Source organism: Coptis chinensis, chromosome 2, assembly GCF_015680905.1.
Source record: "Coptis chinensis isolate HL-2020 chromosome 2, ASM1568090v1, whole genome shotgun sequence".
Classification (NCBI taxonomy): Eukaryota; Viridiplantae; Streptophyta; class Magnoliopsida; order Ranunculales; family Ranunculaceae; genus Coptis; species Coptis chinensis.
This window is the reverse complement of record NC_141457.1, coordinates 75,171,449-75,192,181: the sequence shown is the minus strand read 5'-3', so window position 1 is coordinate 75,192,181 and position 20,733 is coordinate 75,171,449. Positions and strand designations below refer to the sequence as shown.

Genomic DNA, 20,733 nt, shown 5'->3' with positions numbered 1-20,733 from the left:
AAGCTATCCTTAAGAGTTTCTAGATTTAGGTTGGTAAAGTCCATGCAAAGGCGAACTGTGTCATTCTTTTTTGGGACTGCTATTATGTTAGCGACCCATTTAAGGTAATCGAACTTCCTAATGAAACTAACTTTTTTGAGATTTTCGACTTTTTCATTGATTGCTTTTTGGAATCTAAGGGATAACTTTCAAGGTCATTGGTGAACTGGTTTAGAATTTGGGTTAACATTTTATTTATGGCATGCAATATTAGGATCAATTCCAGGCACATCGATGTACGACCAAGCAAAAACATCTTTATTTAATGATAAAAAGCTTACAAGTTGTGCCTTTAGAGTAGAATCAATATTAGCTCATACATAAACGAACTTAGGGTCATCCTCAATTCCTAGGTTGAGCTTTTCCTTCAGCTTGGTCTAAGCATCCGCCTAGTGGGTTGTGACCTCTGGGGTCTTGGTCTCTTGCGGTGTCTCCTTGATCGGAAGGGGTATGGCGACCTCTGTGGTCTAAGCTTCTGGAGAGGCATTTTTTATCGAGCTCCCAGTGTTCTCCTTTTCCAGTTCACTTCGTGGGGTAGTGGTCAGGGTCTTGACCTTAGAGATGAAGTCTTATGCCAGCTTGGTTTTGGCGATCTCTCCCTTGTTTTTGAGGGAAGCCCCAGCAGGCTTGTTAATCGAGAGGATCTGGTTGCAATTGTGAGCATCGAGTTGGTTGCTTCTGAGCTCCATCATGCCTCTAGGGCCAAGGAAATGTAAAATCTAATGGAGTGTTGATGACACTGCTTGCATCTTATGGATCCACCGATGTCCTAAAATAGCAGTATAAGACGAGTTGACATCTAGAACGTTGAAGCACATGTTGATGCTGACTTTATCTTCGCGTGATCCAACTAAGACAGGTAGAATTACGTCTCCAATTGGGTCAGCTCGAGATTCGTTGAAGCTATAGAGGGGGGTTATTGGATCAACCATAACCGACTTGGGCAGGTTCATCTTTTTGATAGTCTGGTAGAACAAAATATCGCATGAGCTGCCTGGGTCGATCAGGACGTGCTTTACTATCCAATCGCTGATTTTGACATGGACGACCAGAGCGTCGTTATGCAGGAGGCACACCTTGTTGAGGTCAGCCTCAGTGAAAGTGATGTATCCTGAGTTGCGGGCAGTTGTGAAGTAGGAGCCGCTTGTGAGGAAAACTGGTAGACTTCTTGGAGGACGCCTACCTGTCTCTTTTTCTCCTTTGTAGACGTGACAGAGTCGTCCTGGAAGGTGATCATGTTGATCGTTTTGTTGTTATCTCTATCAGATGAATGTTGGTAACGATCATGACGAGATCGGTCCATAGAACGTCCTTGAGCACGGGAGCGATCTTGATTGTGGTTGCGTGGAGGAGTTCGGCTTCGCTCTCTGTGAGCCATAAGCTTGTGGCGTAGGTTGCCATCGGCTATATCAGTATAGTGCTTGATATGGCCTGCCTTAATGAGGTATTGGAGGTAGTGCTTGAGTCTACGACATTCGTTGGTCTCATGACACTTTACTTTGTGGAAAACGCAGTATGGCTTTCCTAGTGTGACTTCTGGCCATTTTACCTTAGGTCAGTAATAGGCCGCTATTTTTATTTTCTCCAGTATGCAGCTTGGAGATCTTGTCAGCACAACAAACTCATGCTTCGTGTGCGTCCTGGTACTAGACTTATGTCCTTATGGTCTAGGTTGCTTTTTTGAGGACGGGACAACATCTGAGATTGCTGCGACTTCCTCTTATTCACATTCGTGATCTAAAGCTTCCTGTAGCTTTATATATTTGTACACGCGAGTGTACAAGTCTTCCAGTTTTTCAGGATGCTCCTTCATGAGCGACCTATATAGCTAGGTATTTTTCCGGATTGCTTTGGTGAATGCCAAGGTTGCAAAGGACTCTTGGAGTTTGATTTCTATAGACAGCAAGTCTGTCTTGAATCGCCCTAAGAAGAAGCGGATTGACTCGTCTTTCTTCTGAGACAGCATGAAGAGTGAGTCGACGTCGGTTTTCTTACGTCTAACTTTTCGAAGCTGCTATCGATGGAGTTCGGTTCTAGTGAGTAGAACCAGTCGAGAGCTCTTTCTTTCAGACTTGCAGGAAACAAGTGGCATTGCAAGTAGTCAAACTCTTGCGCACTATAGAGTGCGAGGCCCTGGATGTAGCGAGCTAAGTGTTGACCAGGACACGTACTGCCATCATATATTACAAAGCGTGGCTTAATGAAATTGTGCGGGGAGGATTTACTGAGTACCTCCGGTGTGAATAGGGATGCTCGATAAGTTTTCAACATCTTCTGGACAATCTGAGTGGCATCCTTCTTCACAGTACTCTGGTCAATTCATTGGGACAGCTCGTTGATTTGTTGGTTCACTTCGTTAATATCGTCCTCAGCGGTGACTCCGTTAGGGTTCTGGGCTGCCACTTGGCTTTTTAGTGCGGTGTTTTCCTGTCGTAAGAGGGTGATGTTGTCGTTCATGGTTCCCATCTGGGTGGCCATGCTCTTCATTTGTTCTTGTAGGTTGTCCATGCTTCATGGGCTTGAGACTTATTTGAAGGTTTTTCTATTTGAAGGGTTGTGAACTCAAGAAATCGAGCCACAGACAGTGCCAATGTAAATATTATATTTGGTTAACCTTACTGATGCAGGCAATTCGAGGGAGATGGGTTGATTGATTGGGTTTGACCGAGTTCGTTTGGATGAACTGCCTACGTATCAAGTTCTCTCTACTGGGGGGAGACTTGAATCAGGTAAAACGTAGTTTCTTATCCTCTTTATATAGGCAAGGTGCCCGTGCCTCTTGCATTCCCGCATTAGGCTAGATCCAACCTTGATGGCGAGTTATGAACATTTATCATGAAGTGTGCCTGAAGATCTGGTCTTGATGGTTGTAATAAAGACATACGTTACGAGCCGTTGCGAAACGAGAGGAGTGAACGCTATGCAGGTCGTTGCTGGACGAGATCGTCCACTCGACTCGAGTCACTTTGAAGCGAGCTCGTAGGACGAATGGGTGAGATCAGTTGGTGGTGTGGTCGCTTTGGGTGCGAGTTGAATATGTTGCTTACCTGATTTGAGTCACTATGAAGCGAGCTATGAGGACAAGAATATGAGGTCGGTTAGTAGTTATGTGTGTGTTGAACACGTGTGTGCTATTCGTTGGATGTGAATATTACTCCTTCACAGACGAGATAACATTTTAGTTGGTTTTCTAATAATTATCTATCTAACAAAATAGGGAAGTGTGAGGCCCAAAAGGCCCCATCCAATGGTAGGTAATTAATCTCACCAAAATATGACTTGACAAATCCAAGTGTTTGGAGGGTTTGTGCAATTTTGTTAAGTGCAATCAATATCATGGGATCTATAAAAAAATCAGCCAAAAGCCAACAATTGTGGCTGGGCTTATAAACTGTTAGGCTAGCCCATAAACTGTTGGGGCTCTAAATTTGATATGGTATTGTACAATTGGTTGGCCCAATTAATGCTATTGGGCTTTTGGGTAATGGGCAATTAGGCTGGCCTTGTGCCGAAGGCGCGACAAATTGTTTCGCCCCAAAGGTGCGCGTATGCCTTGCGCCGAAAGCGCGACGAGTTGTCGGGATAGCGCTGCAGGCGCCTTGAGGTCTCGCGGGTCATAGGCACGGGCATACCCTAGTGTTAAATGAACTACAACGGTTTAAAAGAGCAGAGTCTGACTCTTGTTTAGTTATGGACTTTCAATGTCGAATCAACCAATCACATCGTCTTAAATTCCTTAACCAAGAGCAATAATCTTTATTAAAAGGACCATAATTTTGAAACATACAAACTTAACAATTATTATAGAATAGTTCCACTTCCACAAGCTCCCTCAGCTTAAAAGGTAAAATAATCCACAACACAAACGGTACTTTTAAATTTGGGGACGGAGTGTAAAATTCAAAAACTGATTCAACACTTGTCCTTTTCCAACCTACTACTGGGACTCAGATAATAATAAGCTAGGGTTTTCTTGGCACTAAAAGACAAAATTATATACAGAAGACGATCAAGATCGAATCTAGAACCATCAAACGGCTATTATGCTCTTATTTTTCCCGAAATACATGTTGGCAGCTATTAACTAAATGTGTCGCAAAGTTGATCTATGAGCCAAATCGACTGTAACGCCAACAGGTCAACAGTGGGGTGAATTGAACTCGGGAACCGTTCGCAAAAGCTAGCAGTCAAACCAGTGTGTTGAATACTCACTGATGCAAACATCTTGTAGTAAAATCATCCTATTTATTGTCTTAGAATTTACTCATGGAAATATTGAATGCATAGGTGAAACGTGCCGAATGCATGCCGGTGAGTGTCTTTAAGACCCGGGGCATATTCTACAAACTCCTGAGTGCACCCTATATTCCCAAATCCCAAGTGCCATAATGGTGGCCAATTGGGTACGGGTCCACCCAATTAAACCGTTAAATTTAAAAGCCCAAATTTCTAACAGGTCGGGTCAGGCCCATGCTACATATTTATTAAAAACCAACCTCACCAAAAAAAAATGGAAGGAACTCCTTTTCACCAATTTAACAAACCTCTCCAGAACAAAAATGGCACCCGCTCTTTTCTCTTGAAACCACAAGGTACTCTCTCTCTCTCATTTATTATAGAATTAGAGCTACGGTTTATTGTTCTAGATTACTTGTTTAAATTAATGTTGATTTATGATGGGTGTGTTTATTTGTCATTACTTAATCATGCTTGGTTTGGTTCCAACTGATTTGTTTTCTTTGTTTGGCATTGACAAAAATATTAAAGAATGCTTGAATTTGGATAGTAAAGCTTGTTTCTTGTTACTCCAAAATATTGTTCTGGTGCTAGGTACTGTTTTAATATATAGAATTTCTTTAGTAGGCAAAATTATAATGAAGGTAGCAACATTGTTTACACTTTACAGACGTCCGGCATTATAGCTCCCATCTTTAATTGTAATACTTTACACAACAGTTAAAAACAAAGAAACATTAAATCAGTTAAAATGACACCATAATCATGTTAGGCTTTTATGTTTTTATACTTATGATTACCTATTACTCCTATTAGTAATAGCATATCAGTATGAGGTATATTTTTGTGCATACTATGTCATGAAAATCTAACATATGGCCCTTTTTATGTAATTTTTTTCAGTTTCAATGCAATGAAGAGGTTAACTGGACTGCAGAAACAAGTGTTGGCCTTATACGGAGGATTTCTAAGAGCAGCTCGAGCAAAAGCACCAGAAGAAAGGAAGAAGATTGAAGCGATTGTGTCTGAAGAGTTTCATCGAAACGCCAAGGAGGTCGATCGCAAGAACTTCATCTACATTGAATACTTGCTTCGTCGTGGTGCCAAACAGCTGCATCAACTTAAAAGTCCCAACACCATCTCTATGTTCACTGTACCTGTCCCTTCTCCTCCATCAAAACCTTTACCCTAGTTAGTTTGTTTAACTTTTTAATTAAGGGGATAAAGTTCAAATGGTTCAAGTTTTTTAAGGGTAAAACTCCTTAAAACTGTGTTGGTGGTGGTCTTTCAGTAAAAACAAATGCCATATTTCAAAGTTGGCTGAGATGAAGTTTTGTGTGTTTTTCTTTTTTTTTTTTTGAAGGAAGGCTAGACTTTAGGAGATAGGGTACTGGTCTTTTGAGGTGAAATGAGGTGATATTCTGATTTTCAAAGTTTAAGTAGAGGTGTAAGCTAGACGATAGGGTACCTGTTTATTTCAGTAGTTTGATCAAGAAATATATCTTTACCAAGGAAGAGCGAACGAGAACAGTTCATGAATGATATAGCAGACGATCAATCCAGTGAGTATATATATTATTGGTGGTGGTGTTGTTGCTGTTTTTTTTTTAATTGTCGTTTAGAAAGGGTATGTTCTAGATTGATACAACTGGTTTCTGTTTTGACTGATATAATGAACAGTAAATATTTGATAGCTAGGTTGGTTCATCTTATGTTAACTTCATTGTCATAATCAGTGCATCCATAGTGTTTAACGTTTTGCAAATAAATGAGTATCAGGCTCCTGTTTCAGTCTGCCTCTGTTGTAATGCTACTTTGGAGTATTTCAAGTACTCCTTGAGGTTTTCTGAGTGTATAACCCACAGCCATTTTACAATCCCATATCAGTAATTGTTCCTATAGGTGGAGGAGTTATCTTATTGAGTTAATCACTTCAAGGGTCTATAGGAATGCTTTTCTCATTCAAAACTACTTCCAGCTAAAGTATTATCTCAAGAAATGGTTTAAACAGCTTGCTGTAGGCAAGAATTTAGTGGATGCCTGAAGAGAAAATGTATCAAGCTGATAGTAACAAAAATCCGAAAACGAAACACTTCTAGTTGTTATTGAAGGATTGCGCATATTCATATCATTTATGTTGACCCTGCTTCAGTAAAAAATATCTCTTCCAAAAAGGATAAGGAGGAGTTATAGGTGGAGTCAGATGTCTTTTGAACTCCATTTTGTACTGTTTGACTTCCGTTTTTTCTTTGGGTTTATATCTTTGCCTTGCACTGGACTATAATTTGTTTTCTATTAAGGAAAAAAATTTGTTGTGATATTTTTTCTGGAATATGTATCTCTAAATATTAACAGTATGCTTTAATACTGGGCTCCCTTTGATGGCAAAACATAAAGGGAGTCTAGTTGTCTAAATCAAGTATCTTCCTCAAGTGGAATGACGGTTTCATTATTTCAGTTTGGTCCTTTGTCTATTGTGTATTTTTTTTTCCTTGTATCTCAAGTGATTGTATGTATTCACAAGTTGATGACTTGCTGGTTTAGGCTAATCAGGTGGTTCTGCTCCTCTGAGGTTTTGATTAGGAAAATTACTGAATTCTTGCTTCAAGTCTACAGCTTTAGCTTAGTCTATTGATTTGGCCGTTTTTCATGTCCTTTAGATATAAATTGATGCCTAATATATTTTACAAGAAATAAGCCCAAAGGCCCAATTTTTAATTTTAATCATAGTCTAGGACAGCCGGGTTTTGAAACCATTGATAAGGACATTTTTTGGCTTATAACTACTAGAAAAACCATATTTCACGTTTTAACTATTAATAAGGATAGACTTGACTTTTTTTATCTTTCACTCTTTCCAATTTTACCCTTCTATACTTGGTATGCACAGACATTTGTGCATACCAAAAGTGATATACACCGATTCTTGTGCATACCATTTTCTTGTGATACTTGGACGTCTGTGCATACCAAAGGTGGCATGCACCGACACTTGTGCATACCATTTTATTGTGATGTTTGGTATGCACAGACGTTTGTGCAAGATGGTATGCACCGACACTTGTGCATACTGGGGTACTATTATCTCTTTTTGACAAGAGTCGACTATTGTCCTTGAGAGTGTTTTTGAAATCAGGGTGGTTTTTTGGGTTTATTATTTTGGAATTTTGTCTTTATCAGTTTTGTCCCCTATATTTTAAATGCATATGCTCAAATGTTGTTATATGTAAATTTTCATCATAAGCTCATATTGGAATTCTTGCAGGAAGTATGGTTTCAAAAGGCTTGTTGAAAGTTGATGTGTTGGCTCATACTAAACTACTGCAGTGAAAGTCAGTAGCCGTTACTTCTGATCCTAGTAGCTATGGCTCAGGAGCGGGATAACAAAAAGGATTCGACTAGCTCGAACGTGGGTCACTCATGCTTGAAGGTGAACAACCGCAAGCAGAGTAAGGAAAGCAAAGTCCTTTCCTGCCATACATATATTGAATCTGAGAATACTGGTGTTGAGGAGACCAGTGAGACTCAAGAAACAGATGAATGCCGCTATTAATTTATCAATGCCAAGAAGTGGGCGTGGTAAGATGGAGTCATTCTTAGGAAGAAGCTCTGTTAGGGATTGAATGGCTAATTGAACAGGTTGCTTGCTTCGTTGAAGCTTGATTTCAATCATGACTTCGATTGTTCTACAAGCCTCTTGTGCAATCAAACTCCCTGAATGATATATATTTGTTCGATTTCTGTGATAGTCTTTTGACTCTCCATTTTCTCCAGTTTATTGTTTTAAGTATAATGATTGGGAATCACTCAGAATGTTTCCATGGATTTTGACTTCAATTTTGTTGCAAATATTAGTATTTGATGTTTTGTTTCCTTGACGCTAGTAAATTTGCCCAGGACAGACAAATATTAGTATTTGATGTATTTTTTTCCTTGGACGCTAGTAAATTTGCCCAGGACCTGAAATATAGTGCTCGCGAGACATGATTATGCTAGGGCGATGTAAGTGATGTAACATCTTGAAATGCTCTTTTATTCATGAAGTTGGCTCTCTAATCCGCTTGTTTTCCTGAAAAGCGGGGAAGAGAATAGAAGATGAATGGAGTCGTCTCCAAACCTGCACTTCACTCCCTTGCTTTCATTGTTCTTCGTCCTCTGCTTTTCTTATTTGTTACCCTTGACTTCGGTGAATGTACTTCCCTCACTATCCCAATTATCTTGGTACGAAACTAGATTGTACAAAGAATCAGACTGATGCTACATATGGAAGAAATCGTGGATGGATGGTCAAGGTTGGTAGAAATATGTCATGAAAGAGAACTAAGGATTTTATGTATTTTTCGTAGTAAAGTACAGACCTACTAGCAAACAATATATTACAACTGTTTCCGCGTTCAGCGTTCAGCACTGGTACCTTAAAATTTAAGTGTAAAACGAACAATTGAGCCACCAAACCTGGTCCGTATTAGGTATTCAGGTCTTGGTCTCAGTTACTTTGCAAGACTTTCCTCTGCATTTGAAATTTTAATTTCAGTAGAAGATGCCTATTGTGCATGACTTAGTGGCTTCTCTCAACATTCTTGATAACTTATTCTGCACTGAGTTATTAATTTAATGTGATTAAGTTGCCATACCCTCTCTACCAGTGGCTCATGTTGGCTTATGGAACCGTCAAGCTTTGCTCTAGTGTCTGACCAATATGCTTGAACGACCGTATCCGCGTACCGTGTCGTAGTTGAAGCTCCCTCACGATCTAAAGAGGTCGTTTGGAGGGAAAATTACTAGAATTGACGCCTGACTGATCTGTTGAAGTCGTTTGGGAAGAAACCCGAGTGACTTGGCAAAGTCGTTGGGAAGAACTTTGTGCGATCTGCACACATCGTTTGGGACCAAAGCTACTGGAATTCCATGTTCCCACCACTTGTGGGCATCGGCCAAAACCACCCCTATGTGAGATATTTTGGAATTTCGACAGTTTGTTGAAATTTCGGTCCAAATCCCATTTTCTCATAAAAAAATTTCCCCACATATAAAATGAAACTTATTATTAGGGTTGAAACAACTTTGAGAGATTCATTTTCAAGGAACTTGTGGAAGCTCTATTGAGCTAGGGTTTGAGTGAGATTGTTTGTTCTTGATTCTAGTTAACTCTTGTAAACTCTTCAATCTTTACTATAAAAGAAACTCGGCTCTCATGTGAACGTAAGTAACATTTACCGAACCATCTTAATTCTTATGTCATTTTGCATTTATTTTCATACTTATTGTTTGCTATAGATTGTCTGTGGATTAAGTAGTAGCATTTATTGTTCTATTGAGTTTGTTGTGCTAACTACCACAGTCTTGGGTGGGTGACTTTCTTGGTCGGTTGTGACCTCAAGAGAAGTCGTTTGGGATACAGAATTCTCGCAACAGCTCAATAGATTCACATTTATCATTTATGTGAGTTTCTATTTTATTATCCATGTTTTTTTTTGTTCGCCCAGGCTATTCGTATGAAGTTCAGACATCGTGTGGCTTACTCAGTTGTGTCTAGGGCTGGAAATGGTGCGGGTTTTGACCCGAATCCGACCCGATCCAAACCCATTTCAACGGGTTTTGACCTTAATAATGAGTCCGAATAAGAAAATGGGTCGGATATGGATTATCCATTTTTAATTCGGATTCAAATATGGTTTTACTCTAAACGGTTCGGATCCTCCTAGATCCGAATCCAAAATATAAAATTTTGTTAATATATCTTCCAAATAATAATAGGTTTCTCTTGTTTGTAGACACGTGGGTGATTGAGAACTTGTGGTTCGCAATTCGAGTCGGATCCGATTATCCCATTTACATAAATGGTTCGGATATGGTATGCCATTTTGGATCCATTCGGGTCATGGATCCGGATCTGGTTTTGTATTGAAAAAATGGATCTGGGCATGGATATAGTCTAATCCGACCCGAACCCGCTCCATTTCCAGCCCCAGTCTTTAGATATATATTATAGCTATACCCTCTTAGCTCTATTTTTTGAGCATTCACAGAGTTTCCAATATTTGTAAAACTCTTTGACTAATTATGAAAAAACCAGACTTGAGTTTTTTCTAAACTCTATTACTAATTACTAAAAAAAATATGATATAAAGAATAAAGCAATCCCATCTAGAGTTTCATAGATTCTCCAACTTTTCCTAAACACTGTAGCTAATTATGAAAAAATAGGAGACAGAAAACTAAATTGCTAAAAACAATAGTTTTCACCGAAAACGATTTTTCTAAAACCCTTACGCAGAGAATAGTTTTTACACTAATCTTAGGTGAAGTTTAACATAACAAAGTTTCTTTTTAGAAAAAGACAATGAAATAACGAAGGAAAAAATAAATTGAGTTGCCTGAACATTTACTTTCTATATTTGTTAACTACACATGTGACTGGGACAAAAAAGGAAAAATAAAAGTCAACTAATCATAAAATAAGTAACGGTGTACAATCAAAACTAAGCGGACAACAAATAAAATTGAATTGTATGCACTATATGTCTATATGGGCCTAAACAAATAAAGTTGGATAGATTTAATGCATCATCCACTTTGGATGCAAATTTATTGAACTAACCTCAAACAATAATTAACGGAAAATCGGAAACTAAATGCAAATGCAACCTTATCGAATAATAAACGAGAAATCAAAAATTGGATGCAAATGCATTAAAATAATCTCAAAAAATAATTAACGGGAAATCGGAAGCAAATGTATTGAACTGACCTTGAAGAACAATTAATAGGAAATTGGATGCAAATGCATTGAACTAACCTCAAAAAATAAATAACGGGAAATCGGAAACTAGATACAACTGCATTGAACTAACATCAAAAAATAAATAATTGAATTGAAAATCAGAAACTGGATGCAAATGCAATAAACTAACATTTTTTTTTGCTTGGTAAGTGTAAATTGAATTAAGGAAAGAAACGAAATAAAATAACTGTATAGGAGTGGTAGAACCTACATGCTATACGATGTAGGCTCAAGATATTATAAAATAGCAACCATATGGAACCTCCCATTCATATAGCCATGGGGTCTGCCATTTGATACAAAAGCTTCATTCTCAGCTAAGAAAGATCCAAATTTTGTCGCCTGGTCTGCGGCTAGGTTAGCCTCTCTCTAGTTGTGCGATATTTTCAAGCTTTGCACCTTCGTCGTGCAAATTTTCCATCTGCATAGGAGTTGCCAAGGAATGCCCCTGACTTAAAAGTTGTGACAGCTACTGCCGAATCTAATTCCACCCAGAGATTGCTCTATCCTTTTGAAAGGGCAAGCTCCACACTCTCCAATATAGCCATGCACTCGGCTGTATAGTTGTCTGCAATTCCGATACCCTTGCTCAAGAGTAAGACAAAATCACCATGAATATTTCTAAAGGATCCACCCAACCCAGTTGGACCTGGGTTTCCTCTAGAAGCCCCATCTGTGTTGACCTTAATTTGATCACCAATTGGAGGAAGCATTAAACTAACCTCAAAACATAGTTATGTTATATGTTGTGGGAATGTCTCAATAAGTATAGTTTTGCATTTAAAATAGTGTTTATCTTATCTCTTTTCATGTGATTGGGAACGCCTTGCTATTCAAGTAGCGTCAATATGAACTTCGCCTTATTAGGCAATCTCACAAAACTTTAATCAAACTTATATTATTAAACAACAAAATGAAGTTGAAGGGTTTTATCAAGGGTGAGTTTTTTTTTAATGGATAGTGGGGTTTTAACGTTATAAGAAATTTGGATGAGTGATCAATATAATATTCATATATAATAGTTATGTATATATAGTTGTAAATATTTTTCAGAATAATTAATATAACATCACACGTTCGTAGATAATCTTTGAAGATCCCACATAGTGGGTCATGTATAATTTAAAGAATAATTAACGGGAAATCGGGAATTGGATAATTTTGTATGATCCCACATAGTAAATCAAACATAATTTATTTTTATGCCCTGTTTGAAGTTGATATTACACACCACATTGGATAATTAAAAGAAAATCGGAAACTGGCTTCAAATACATTGAACTGAGCTCAAAGAGTAACTAACAGGAAATCGGAAACTTTATGTAAATACAATAAACCAGACTCAAAAAGTAATTAACTAAAAATAAAAAATTGGATGTAACTGCATTAAACTAACGTCAGAGAATAACTAACGAGAAATTAGAAATTGGATGCAAATCTTTGAAAAATATTTAACGGGAAATTGGAAACGGTATGCAAATACATCAAACAAACTTCAAATAATAATTAATGGAAAATCGAAAATTGGATGCAAATACATTGAACTAATCTCAAAAAATAATTAACATAAAATCAAAAACATAATGCAACTGCGTTGAACTAACCTCATAGAATAATTGGTGGAAAATCAGAAACTAGATGCAAATGCATTGAAATAACCTCAAAGAATAGTTAATGAAAAATCATAAACCAGATGTAAATTGCATCGAACTAACCTCAAAACATAAATAATAAAAAAACTAGATGCACATATATACATTTTTTGATGGTTGATGCATATATATTGAACTAACCTCAGAGTTATTAATGAGAAGTCAGAAACTATATGCAAATGCAATGAACTAATCTCAAAGACTAATTAACGAAACATTGAAAAATGGATACAACTGCACTGAACTAATCTCAATGAATAATTAATAGGAAATCATAAATTTGATGTCACTACATTGAACTAACCTAAAAAAATAATTAACGGGAAATCGAAAACTTGATATTGAACTAACCTCAAAGAACAATTAACTAGAAATCGAAAATTGGATGCAACTACATTGAGCTAACATCAAAGAATAATTAACGGAAAATCATAAACTAGATGCAATTGCGTAAAACTAAAATCAGAGATTAACTAATGGTAAATCAGAAATTAGATGCAATATCTTGAGAAATATTTAACGGGAAATCAGAAACTTGATACAAATGCAATGAAATAACCTCAAATAATAGTTAACTAGAAATCAGAAATCGAATGTAACTGGTCGAAATAACTTCAAAGCATAAATAATCAGAAATTTGAAACTAGATGCAAATGCATTGAATATCGAACTAACCTCTAAAAATAATTAACTAGAAATCAGAAACTGGATGCAGATATATTGAACTAATCTGAAAGAGAAATTAATGAGAAATTGGAACCTGGATGGAAATGCAATTAACTAATCTCAAAAACTAATTAACGAAATATCAAAAACTGGATGCAACTGCACTAAATTAACCTTAATGAATAACTAACGAGAAATCATAAACTTGATACAACTGCACTGAATTAACCTCAAAGAATAATTAACATAAAATCGAAAACTTGATGTAACTGCATTGAACTAACCTCAAAGAATAATTAATAGGAAATCAAAAACTAAATGCAATAACTACATTGAACTAACCTCAATGAATAATTAACATAAAATCGGAAACTTGATGCAAATGCATTGAACTAACCTCGAAACATAATTGTATTATTTATAGGGGGAAAATAATGTCTCAACAAGTATAGTTTTGCATTTTAAATAGTGTTTATCATAATTCTTTTATTATGATTGAGAGTGTCTTGCTATTCAAGTAGTTTCAATATCATCTTCGCCACATTGAACATTCTCATAAAACTTCAATTATTAAACCTAACAACTAAAAGAAGTCAATAGGTTTTATCAAGGTTTGGTGTTTTTTTTTTATTGAGAGTGGTGCAAGAAATTTGAATGAGTGATTAATATAATTATCATATATATCTCATAGTTCTGTATAATTGCTAATATTTTTTAAAATAATTTAATATAATGACACCCGTTCGTAGGACGAGTTCGAAAACTAGTTGTGTCTCAAAGAACGGATGGAATTTCTACAATGTGATCATTTTTCAATAGTTTATTTTGAGACTAACCAGCCAAGTTAAGTCAAATTCCTTGCTCAAAATCCAGATAACTATTATTAAAAAGAGCTAATTACATAACACTTTCCAGGCAATTACATTGTAGATAATGAAAAGAAGACTATCATTCGATATTTTGATTCTGGTTGATAATAAAAGTCTTAACAGATCTGATTTTACATGGAATATCATCACTTTATCATAAGTTGATAGTAAATTTTCGTAGGTCATTTGCAACTCAAAATACCCAATAAAACACGATTAATTAAGTTTCAAGCATAATCACTGCAAGAATCGGCCTTGGCATTCGTAGGTGACATTGCAAGAGTTTCGCACGTTAACCAGGATAGCATGTGAAGTCCTTCTCAGGAAGTGTGGAAGGCGAATTAACAAGTCGCAGACACAGGAGGAGTCCACCTCATTCAACCACTTACAACACTCCTCATTCTCGGGTGAATGGTGGTGCCTATGCCTGCTACTCCTATGCCTATGCCTATGCCCATGTTCATCACCTTCCCTATCGCGCGATTGGTGCCTGTGCCCATTCCCACGTCCATGTTCACGCCTGTGTCCTCCTCCACTCCTAGTCCCATTCCTAGTCTCATTTCCAGTCCCATGCCCAGTCCCAGTTTCAGTCCCATTCCCACGCCTATGCTCACGCCCACGCCCACGCCCGCGCCCATTCCTACCTTCATGTCCATGTTCATGTTGATGTTCATCCTCATTATCACCGTCATCCTCGTCGTCGTCACCTTCATCAGTACCGCCATCATTGTCATCAGCATCATCTCCATCGCCTTCCTCGCCCTCATCATCTTCAGAATCATTTGAGACTTGAGTGAAAATCTCAGCTCTTTCTGAATTTGTTGGAGCAGAGTGTTCTATAGGTACTAAGGAGCAGGCTTGATTAGCTAAGGCAAATTGTGAGAGACAAAGTGGGTGAGGTGGGGGTAATGGAGACACGATTTTTGCTGTAAGCACTAGAAAAACAGCGACGATAGTCATGGAGAATGTTATTCTCCCCATCTTTTTGTTTAACTGAGAATTTCTTATGAGGCTTGCTTTTTAAGAAGTTTGAGTTCTTGAGCAAGTAAGAATGTTGTCGTACTTTATGTACATTGTTTAGGCCTTTATAGTCGATTTTCTAGTCGAATTCACATTCTTTCGGCCTTCTTGGGTCCTTTTTGATAGGGATGGAAAGAATTTAGTGATCAAAGAAATGAAAAAGAAGTTCTTAAAGAAATGAAAGTTATAGGGTTGGGAGAATAGAGAGGTGTCTCATGCATCTTGCCTGAGCCCTAAGGTTTAGTTATTGTTAGGTAACAAGCTGGTTATTTAATTTTCACCTAAGCCTTGGTCAGCCAATTGGATATTTGAGTTTGGTTGGCCAAAGTTGAAACCAATAGCGTACTAGATTATATGGTCAATATCTTATATCAACATATTTACAATGCATATTTTTAGAGCGACTGAATCGTTACCTAATCTCTATTCTATCTCCAACAACCAATGTCTGCCTCAGAGACAGGTGCGCAACAATGAGTGTTTGCCAAGTAGAAAACAAAACAATATAAAACCAACTGAACAAATAATTACAACTCAAGTTACTGCAAAGAAGCTGACCAGCTCAGTAGCAGAGGCGAAAGAGTGTTACAATCCATATGCCACAAAATAAAATGCCAAGCGCAAAAGAGGAAGAGTGTTTGTATTCCAATTTCCAAACAATGTGTGACCAAATGTGTTAATATTTGGTGGTAGTTTATATATATGAAGCTAAATTCTCTTAATAGTTTAAACAAATTTAAAAATTCTTTCATTTATCATTGATAAATATCACACATTGCGACATTTCGGACCATGAAATCCGATATTGTTGAGTTTCGCGGCACAATTTAAAACCGTCTCTATTCATTTCAAAATTAGGGTTTTGAAAATGGCTCTAACTCTAACCCACCACAAATTCCCACTTAAAATTCATAATTTCTCCTCAATTCCAAAACATTCTCTTACAAGACCCCTAATCTGTAAAAAAAATTATCAAATTTCACTTAACATTTCATTGGAACAACATTCTGCACCTATTCCAATACTCTATTGTTTTACACCAATTGAAGAAGAGAAGTCTCATTCAACGAGGATTTTCATCAAAGGTAAAATTTGACCCTATCTATAATCTTAACAATGCTTATTAAAGTTAGTATTCCATGTATGCAGGACTTTCAAAATCAGTACCCGAAGGTTTCTTGGCCAAGACATTCGCGCGCTTTGGACAAGTTAACCGGGGTAATTTTCCATTTACCGTGATTGATGGTCTTATATTTGTACCATTTTTTCACACTTTCCCATGGCTCTTGCAGTTAAGATTATAATGGATAAGAAATCAATAGAATCTTTGGGGTTTGCTTATGTTTGGTTTACTAATGAAGATGCTGCACAATCAGCTGTGAAAGAAATGGATGCCAAGGTTTGTGTTATTTTTATCTTTGGTGAAAATTAGACACTTGCAATTTGTCTGTTCAGTTTTTCTGTGGCAGGTTCATTGCTGTTACAATCGCAAAACCTGAATCACCTACAAGTCATACAAGGACTCCACAGTATACATTTTGATCAGGTCCATCCTCCTATTTCACTTTTGTGCTTGAAATTCCTTGGAGTTGTGGTGAATGTGTAGTTGGTTAGTCAGAACCTTTTAATGAAGATCACGATATGCTTGCAGTGGTTGTAAATGTATTAATGTTTGTAGACCCACGAACTAATAGAGTATGAAAAGTGGCGTTGTTGCTCAGTGAAGTCCTTGTGAATATCCTAACTGTCGGTATTTTTTATAGTTGAAACTTCAAAGTACTATGGAAGAAAATTACCCGTTAATTATTTAAGATTATGATTAGGAATCAGACTTCTGATAGAGGAACTATAAGTCTCCTCATTATGTAGTAAGAACTGAGAACTCACGCTGCTCGCAAATTTCATACTGAAGCTGACAAGTTGGTGTGATTTAGTAGTGTGTTGATGTTCAGCTCAAACTAGAATGTTGATATTCTTGTTTTATATATTAATTTTTGTGAAAAGTGGAGCGGGGGTGTTCAAAATTATTCTTAAGAATTGAGATGACGTCTGTTGGCTCCTGGTGCGTGAAATCCTCGGTAGAAGTCCAATGTCAAAGTCAAGCCTCAGATATCTATGAGTGTTGGCTGGCAGGATAATATACATATAGTCAATGGTACTATGGTAGCTTCCACGTCTTCTCCCCACATCTCTTACCCTCTATATATATATATGAACTGTACTACTGCCATAGATCATAGATGTTCACACCACCTTTCAAGTCGATGGCTGTTTCTCTTCAATTCCCCCTCATCTTCACTATTCTTCTCCTCTTCATTTCTTTCTGCCATTCTAAACATACTTTTCGCCCGCATGCACTTGTTCTTCCTGTTTCTAAAGATGCATCCACTCATCAATACTTAACACATATCAAACAGAGAACCCCACTTGTGTCCATTAAGCTAGTTATGGATCTCGGTGGTCTGTTTTTATGGGTCGATTGTGATCAAGGCTACGTGTCTTCGTCATACTTCCCAGCACATTGTCGATCCGCTCCATGTTCACTTGCTAAAGCCAATGGATGTGGGGAGTGTTTCTCTGCTCCCAAACCTGGGTGCAACAACAATACTTGCGGCATGTTTCCAGCTAACACAGTCAATGGTCCCGCAACAAGTGGCGAGCTTGCTCAAGATGTTGTCTCTGTCCAATCGACAAATGGTAAAAACCCTGGTCCTGTTGTTTCTGTCCCACATTTCATTTTCACATGTGGATCTACCTTTTTACTAGAAGGGCTAGCCAGTGGTGCTACGGGTATGGCTGGACTAAGTAAGGCGAAAATTGGTATGCCATCTTTATTTGCCGCTGCATTCAGTTTGCATAGAAAATTTGCCATTTGCTTGACATCTGCTCCTTCAGGAAATGGAGTCATTTTTTTTGGGAATAGACCCTATCTTATGCAACCAAATATAGACATCTCAACTTCTCTTATTTACACACCTCTCCTCAATAACCCTGTCAGCACAGCACCTGTTTATAGCCAAGGTGACCCATCATATGAATACTTCATTGGGGTCAAGTCAATATTAGTCAACAACAAACACATCTCGGTCAACAAATCGTTGTTGTCTATTCACAGTGATGGATTTGGTGGGACCAAGATCAGTACAGTTAACCCATACACAGTTTTGGCGACTTCTATCTATAATGCTTTAACCGGGGCCTTTGTCAAAGAAGCCAGTTATCTCCCTAGAGTCGCATCTGTTGCACCGTTTGGGTTCTGTTTCAACTCCAAGAATTTGGGGAGTACAAGGGTTGGGCCCCCAGTTCCAAGTATTGATTTAGTTTTGCATAGTAAAAAAGTGTTTTGGAGGATATTTGGGGCGAATTCAATGGTGCAAGTAAGCGACAATGTGTTGTGTTTGGGTTTTGTTGATGGTGGTCTGAACCCGAGAACTTCTATTGTTATTGGTGGGTATCAGTTGGAGGACAATTTGTTACAATTTGATCTAGCGACATCAAGACTTGGGTTCAGTTCTTCACTGTTGTTCAGGCAAACTACATGTTCTAATTTCAACTTCACATCAAGTGTTTGAAGGAGAATTCATTGTTGTATGTGTATTTGGCTGTGCATCGTGAACGTACGATCAAATTTTGTGGAAGAAGGTAGTCAAATTTTTAGGGATTTCATTTGTTATCTTTTCAAGTAGCTACTAGAGAATGTATGTGTCAAGAAAGCTGCAAATTAATCTCTGGCTTCGTTACCATTTTCGATTTTAATTTTTTGATCGGTTTTGGCATCACAGCATGACTTTGAATTGAGATATATACAAGAAAATGACCGCACTCTAAACTTTAGTGGTACCAAATTGATCAACGGTTGCTTTGTAATTTTTCTTTAGTACCATACTACCATGGATAACCATAAGCCATTTTTACATTACGTACTCACATAGCCCAGGGAAGTTCCATTTTATAAAATGTGTTTTTATTTTTCGATAATATAATATATATATATATAGAGAGGGTCAATCTTAGAAGGTTTTTTTTTTCCGTTAATCGGGCGATCTTAAAAGTACATACTTATTTTAAGTTAAAAATAAGTACGTAAGTAAAACTTAATCTAGACAATGAATTCAAACGTAATATTTTGTGGATATGATATATTAACCATAAAGATCATTTCCACAAAATTTTAGCTCATTTGGAAACCTCTAACCTAGATAAAATATATTGCAAAAACTCGATATTTCTTGACCGTTAGATTTCTTTTTAAAGATAACATCAATTTTTGTCTAGATTAGAAATTTCCAAATGAGCTGAAATTTTGTAGAGATGATTTTTATGGTGAATGTCATATCCACAAAAAATTACGTTTGAATTCATTTTCTAAGTGAAAGTTTACTTTCGTACTTATTTTAACTTAAAATAAGTATGTACTTTTAAAATCGGTCATATTTAATGTTTTAACTCTTTTTTTTTTTACCATATCTCTCTATTTTTTCTCTCTCCTGTTGCAAACATGCGAGCAAGACAATGGAATTGGAAGCAAAATCTATGTCAAGACTTTATATATTAAATCTCTCTTCTCTCCTGTTACAAATTAAATCATGAGGATTCAGTTTTTGTTTTAAGCAAAGGAATTTTATTTTATTTTTCTTTTGTGAAGACCTTGCAAACAAGACAACACTAGAAAATTGTTCTGCCTTTGGACCTTTTTTCTCCTATTAAATCAAAGGAATTTCTTCTCCTTTCTTTATTGATTTGAGGTCTTTTAATTGATCTATTTCATATTTTTTGAACTGGTATGCACTGTTATTAAGATTGTTGTTGTTATATATTAATGCTAATAAATCATTTTGGGGGTTTCAATTGGATTGGGAGTTAGAGCAAATTAATGATCTTTATACATTATAGAATCATCAAGAGAACCAGGAGTGGGAGGGCGGTGATAGTGGAGAGAAAATAGGAGAGTGGAAATAAAATATGAGAGAAGATTACGTGGGAGAAATTGTGAATGCCGAGTGAGATTTTTTTTGGTTTTGAGTTATATATATATATGTATATTTCGGGCTGGCTATGTCGACATACTATTCTAACATACATACACAGCCGACCTTCAAATCAAACAAAATCTAATGGCTAGATCTATTTCTAGAAAACCAAACAAATAAAAAAAAATTGGACCACAAATAACAACGGGGCGAAAATGTTAGTTTCTTTCACACAAATAGAAAAATCATTTTATTCTTTTCACAACTCGTTCTTCTTCTTCATACACGTTTTTTTTTTTCTCTACCAAAAACAAGCTCTCGCTTGACGCGAAAGAATGAAATTTAAGGTCTATTTTTTTCCCAAAATTTATATTTGGTAATTTATACGATTCATCCTTCAACTTAAACATATTGAAGATGGTGTATTCATGTTCCTTTTATATATATCAATGATTGAACAGGCGACTCCAAATGTCATTTTCTTTTAGAAAACCGAC

At 36.9% G+C, this 20,733-nt stretch overlaps 3 protein-coding genes and 1 pseudogene across 6 annotated transcripts; 3 read left to right on the top strand and 1 right to left on the bottom strand.

The window, feature by feature from the left end:
* The first annotated feature begins 4,511 nt into the window (after positions 1–4,511).
* On the top strand, positions 4,512–8,148 carry LOC147517846 (LYR family of Fe/S cluster biogenesis protein). Of its 2 annotated transcripts, none has more exons than XM_086589918.1 (3): positions 4,512–4,631; positions 5,179–5,837; positions 7,541–8,148. In XM_086589918.1, the coding sequence occupies exon 2, from the start codon at positions 5,189–5,191 to the stop codon at positions 5,465–5,467; it is 279 nt and encodes a 92-aa protein (XP_086446044.1). In that variant the 5' UTR covers positions 4,512–4,631; positions 5,179–5,188; the 3' UTR covers positions 5,468–5,837; positions 7,541–8,148. The 2 variants fall into 2 exon arrangements, with proteins under 2 accessions (XP_086446044.1, XP_086446045.1); XM_086589919.1 differs by lacking the exon at positions 7,541–8,148 and having other exon boundaries at positions 5,179–5,527; positions 5,639–5,854.
* Positions 8,149–14,311: 6,163 nt separating this feature from the next.
* LOC147517845 (uncharacterized) lies at positions 14,312–15,227 on the bottom strand. The gene has a single exon (XM_086593728.1). The coding sequence runs from the start codon at positions 15,225–15,227 to the stop codon at positions 14,484–14,486; it is 744 nt and encodes a 247-aa protein (XP_086449854.1). The 3' UTR covers positions 14,312–14,483.
* An 866-nt stretch (positions 15,228–16,093) lies between these two features.
* LOC147517844 (glycine-rich RNA-binding protein 4, mitochondrial-like) lies at positions 16,094–17,095 on the top strand. Of its 2 annotated transcripts, none has more exons than XM_086589916.1 (4): positions 16,094–16,351; positions 16,416–16,484; positions 16,559–16,665; positions 16,722–17,095. In XM_086589916.1, exons 1-4 carry the CDS (start codon positions 16,135–16,137, stop codon positions 16,806–16,808), a joined length of 480 nt encoding a protein of 159 aa, XP_086446042.1. In that variant the 5' UTR covers positions 16,094–16,134; the 3' UTR covers positions 16,809–17,095. The 2 variants fall into 2 exon arrangements, with proteins under 2 accessions (XP_086446042.1, XP_086446043.1); XM_086589917.1 differs by having other exon boundaries at positions 16,096–16,351; positions 16,736–17,095.
* A 289-nt stretch (positions 17,096–17,384) lies between these two features.
* On the top strand, positions 17,385–19,045 carry LOC147517843 (putative aspartic proteinase GIP2 pseudogene; annotated as a pseudogene). Its single transcript, XR_015211586.1, has one exon. The product of XR_015211586.1 is annotated as a putative aspartic proteinase GIP2 pseudogene (transcript).
* Positions 19,046–20,733: the final 1,688 nt, after the last annotated feature.

Coding starts and splice junctions, on each gene's coding strand:
- LOC147517846 (XM_086589918.1), top strand. CDS start 5,189: ATGAAGAGGTTAACTGGACTGCAGAAACAAGTGTTGGCCTTATACGGA.
- LOC147517845 (XM_086593728.1), bottom strand. CDS start 15,227: ATGGGGAGAATAACATTCTCCATGACTATCGTCGCTGTTTTTCTAGTG.
- LOC147517844 (XM_086589916.1), top strand. CDS start 16,135: ATGGCTCTAACTCTAACCCACCACAAATTCCCACTTAAAATTCATAAT. Junction 16,352..16,415: donor AACGAGGATTTTCATCAAAG/GTAAAATTTGAC, acceptor CCATGTATGCAG/GACTTTCAAAATCAGTACCC. Junction 16,485..16,558: donor CTTTGGACAAGTTAACCGGG/GTAATTTTCCAT, acceptor TGGCTCTTGCAG/TTAAGATTATAATGGATAAG.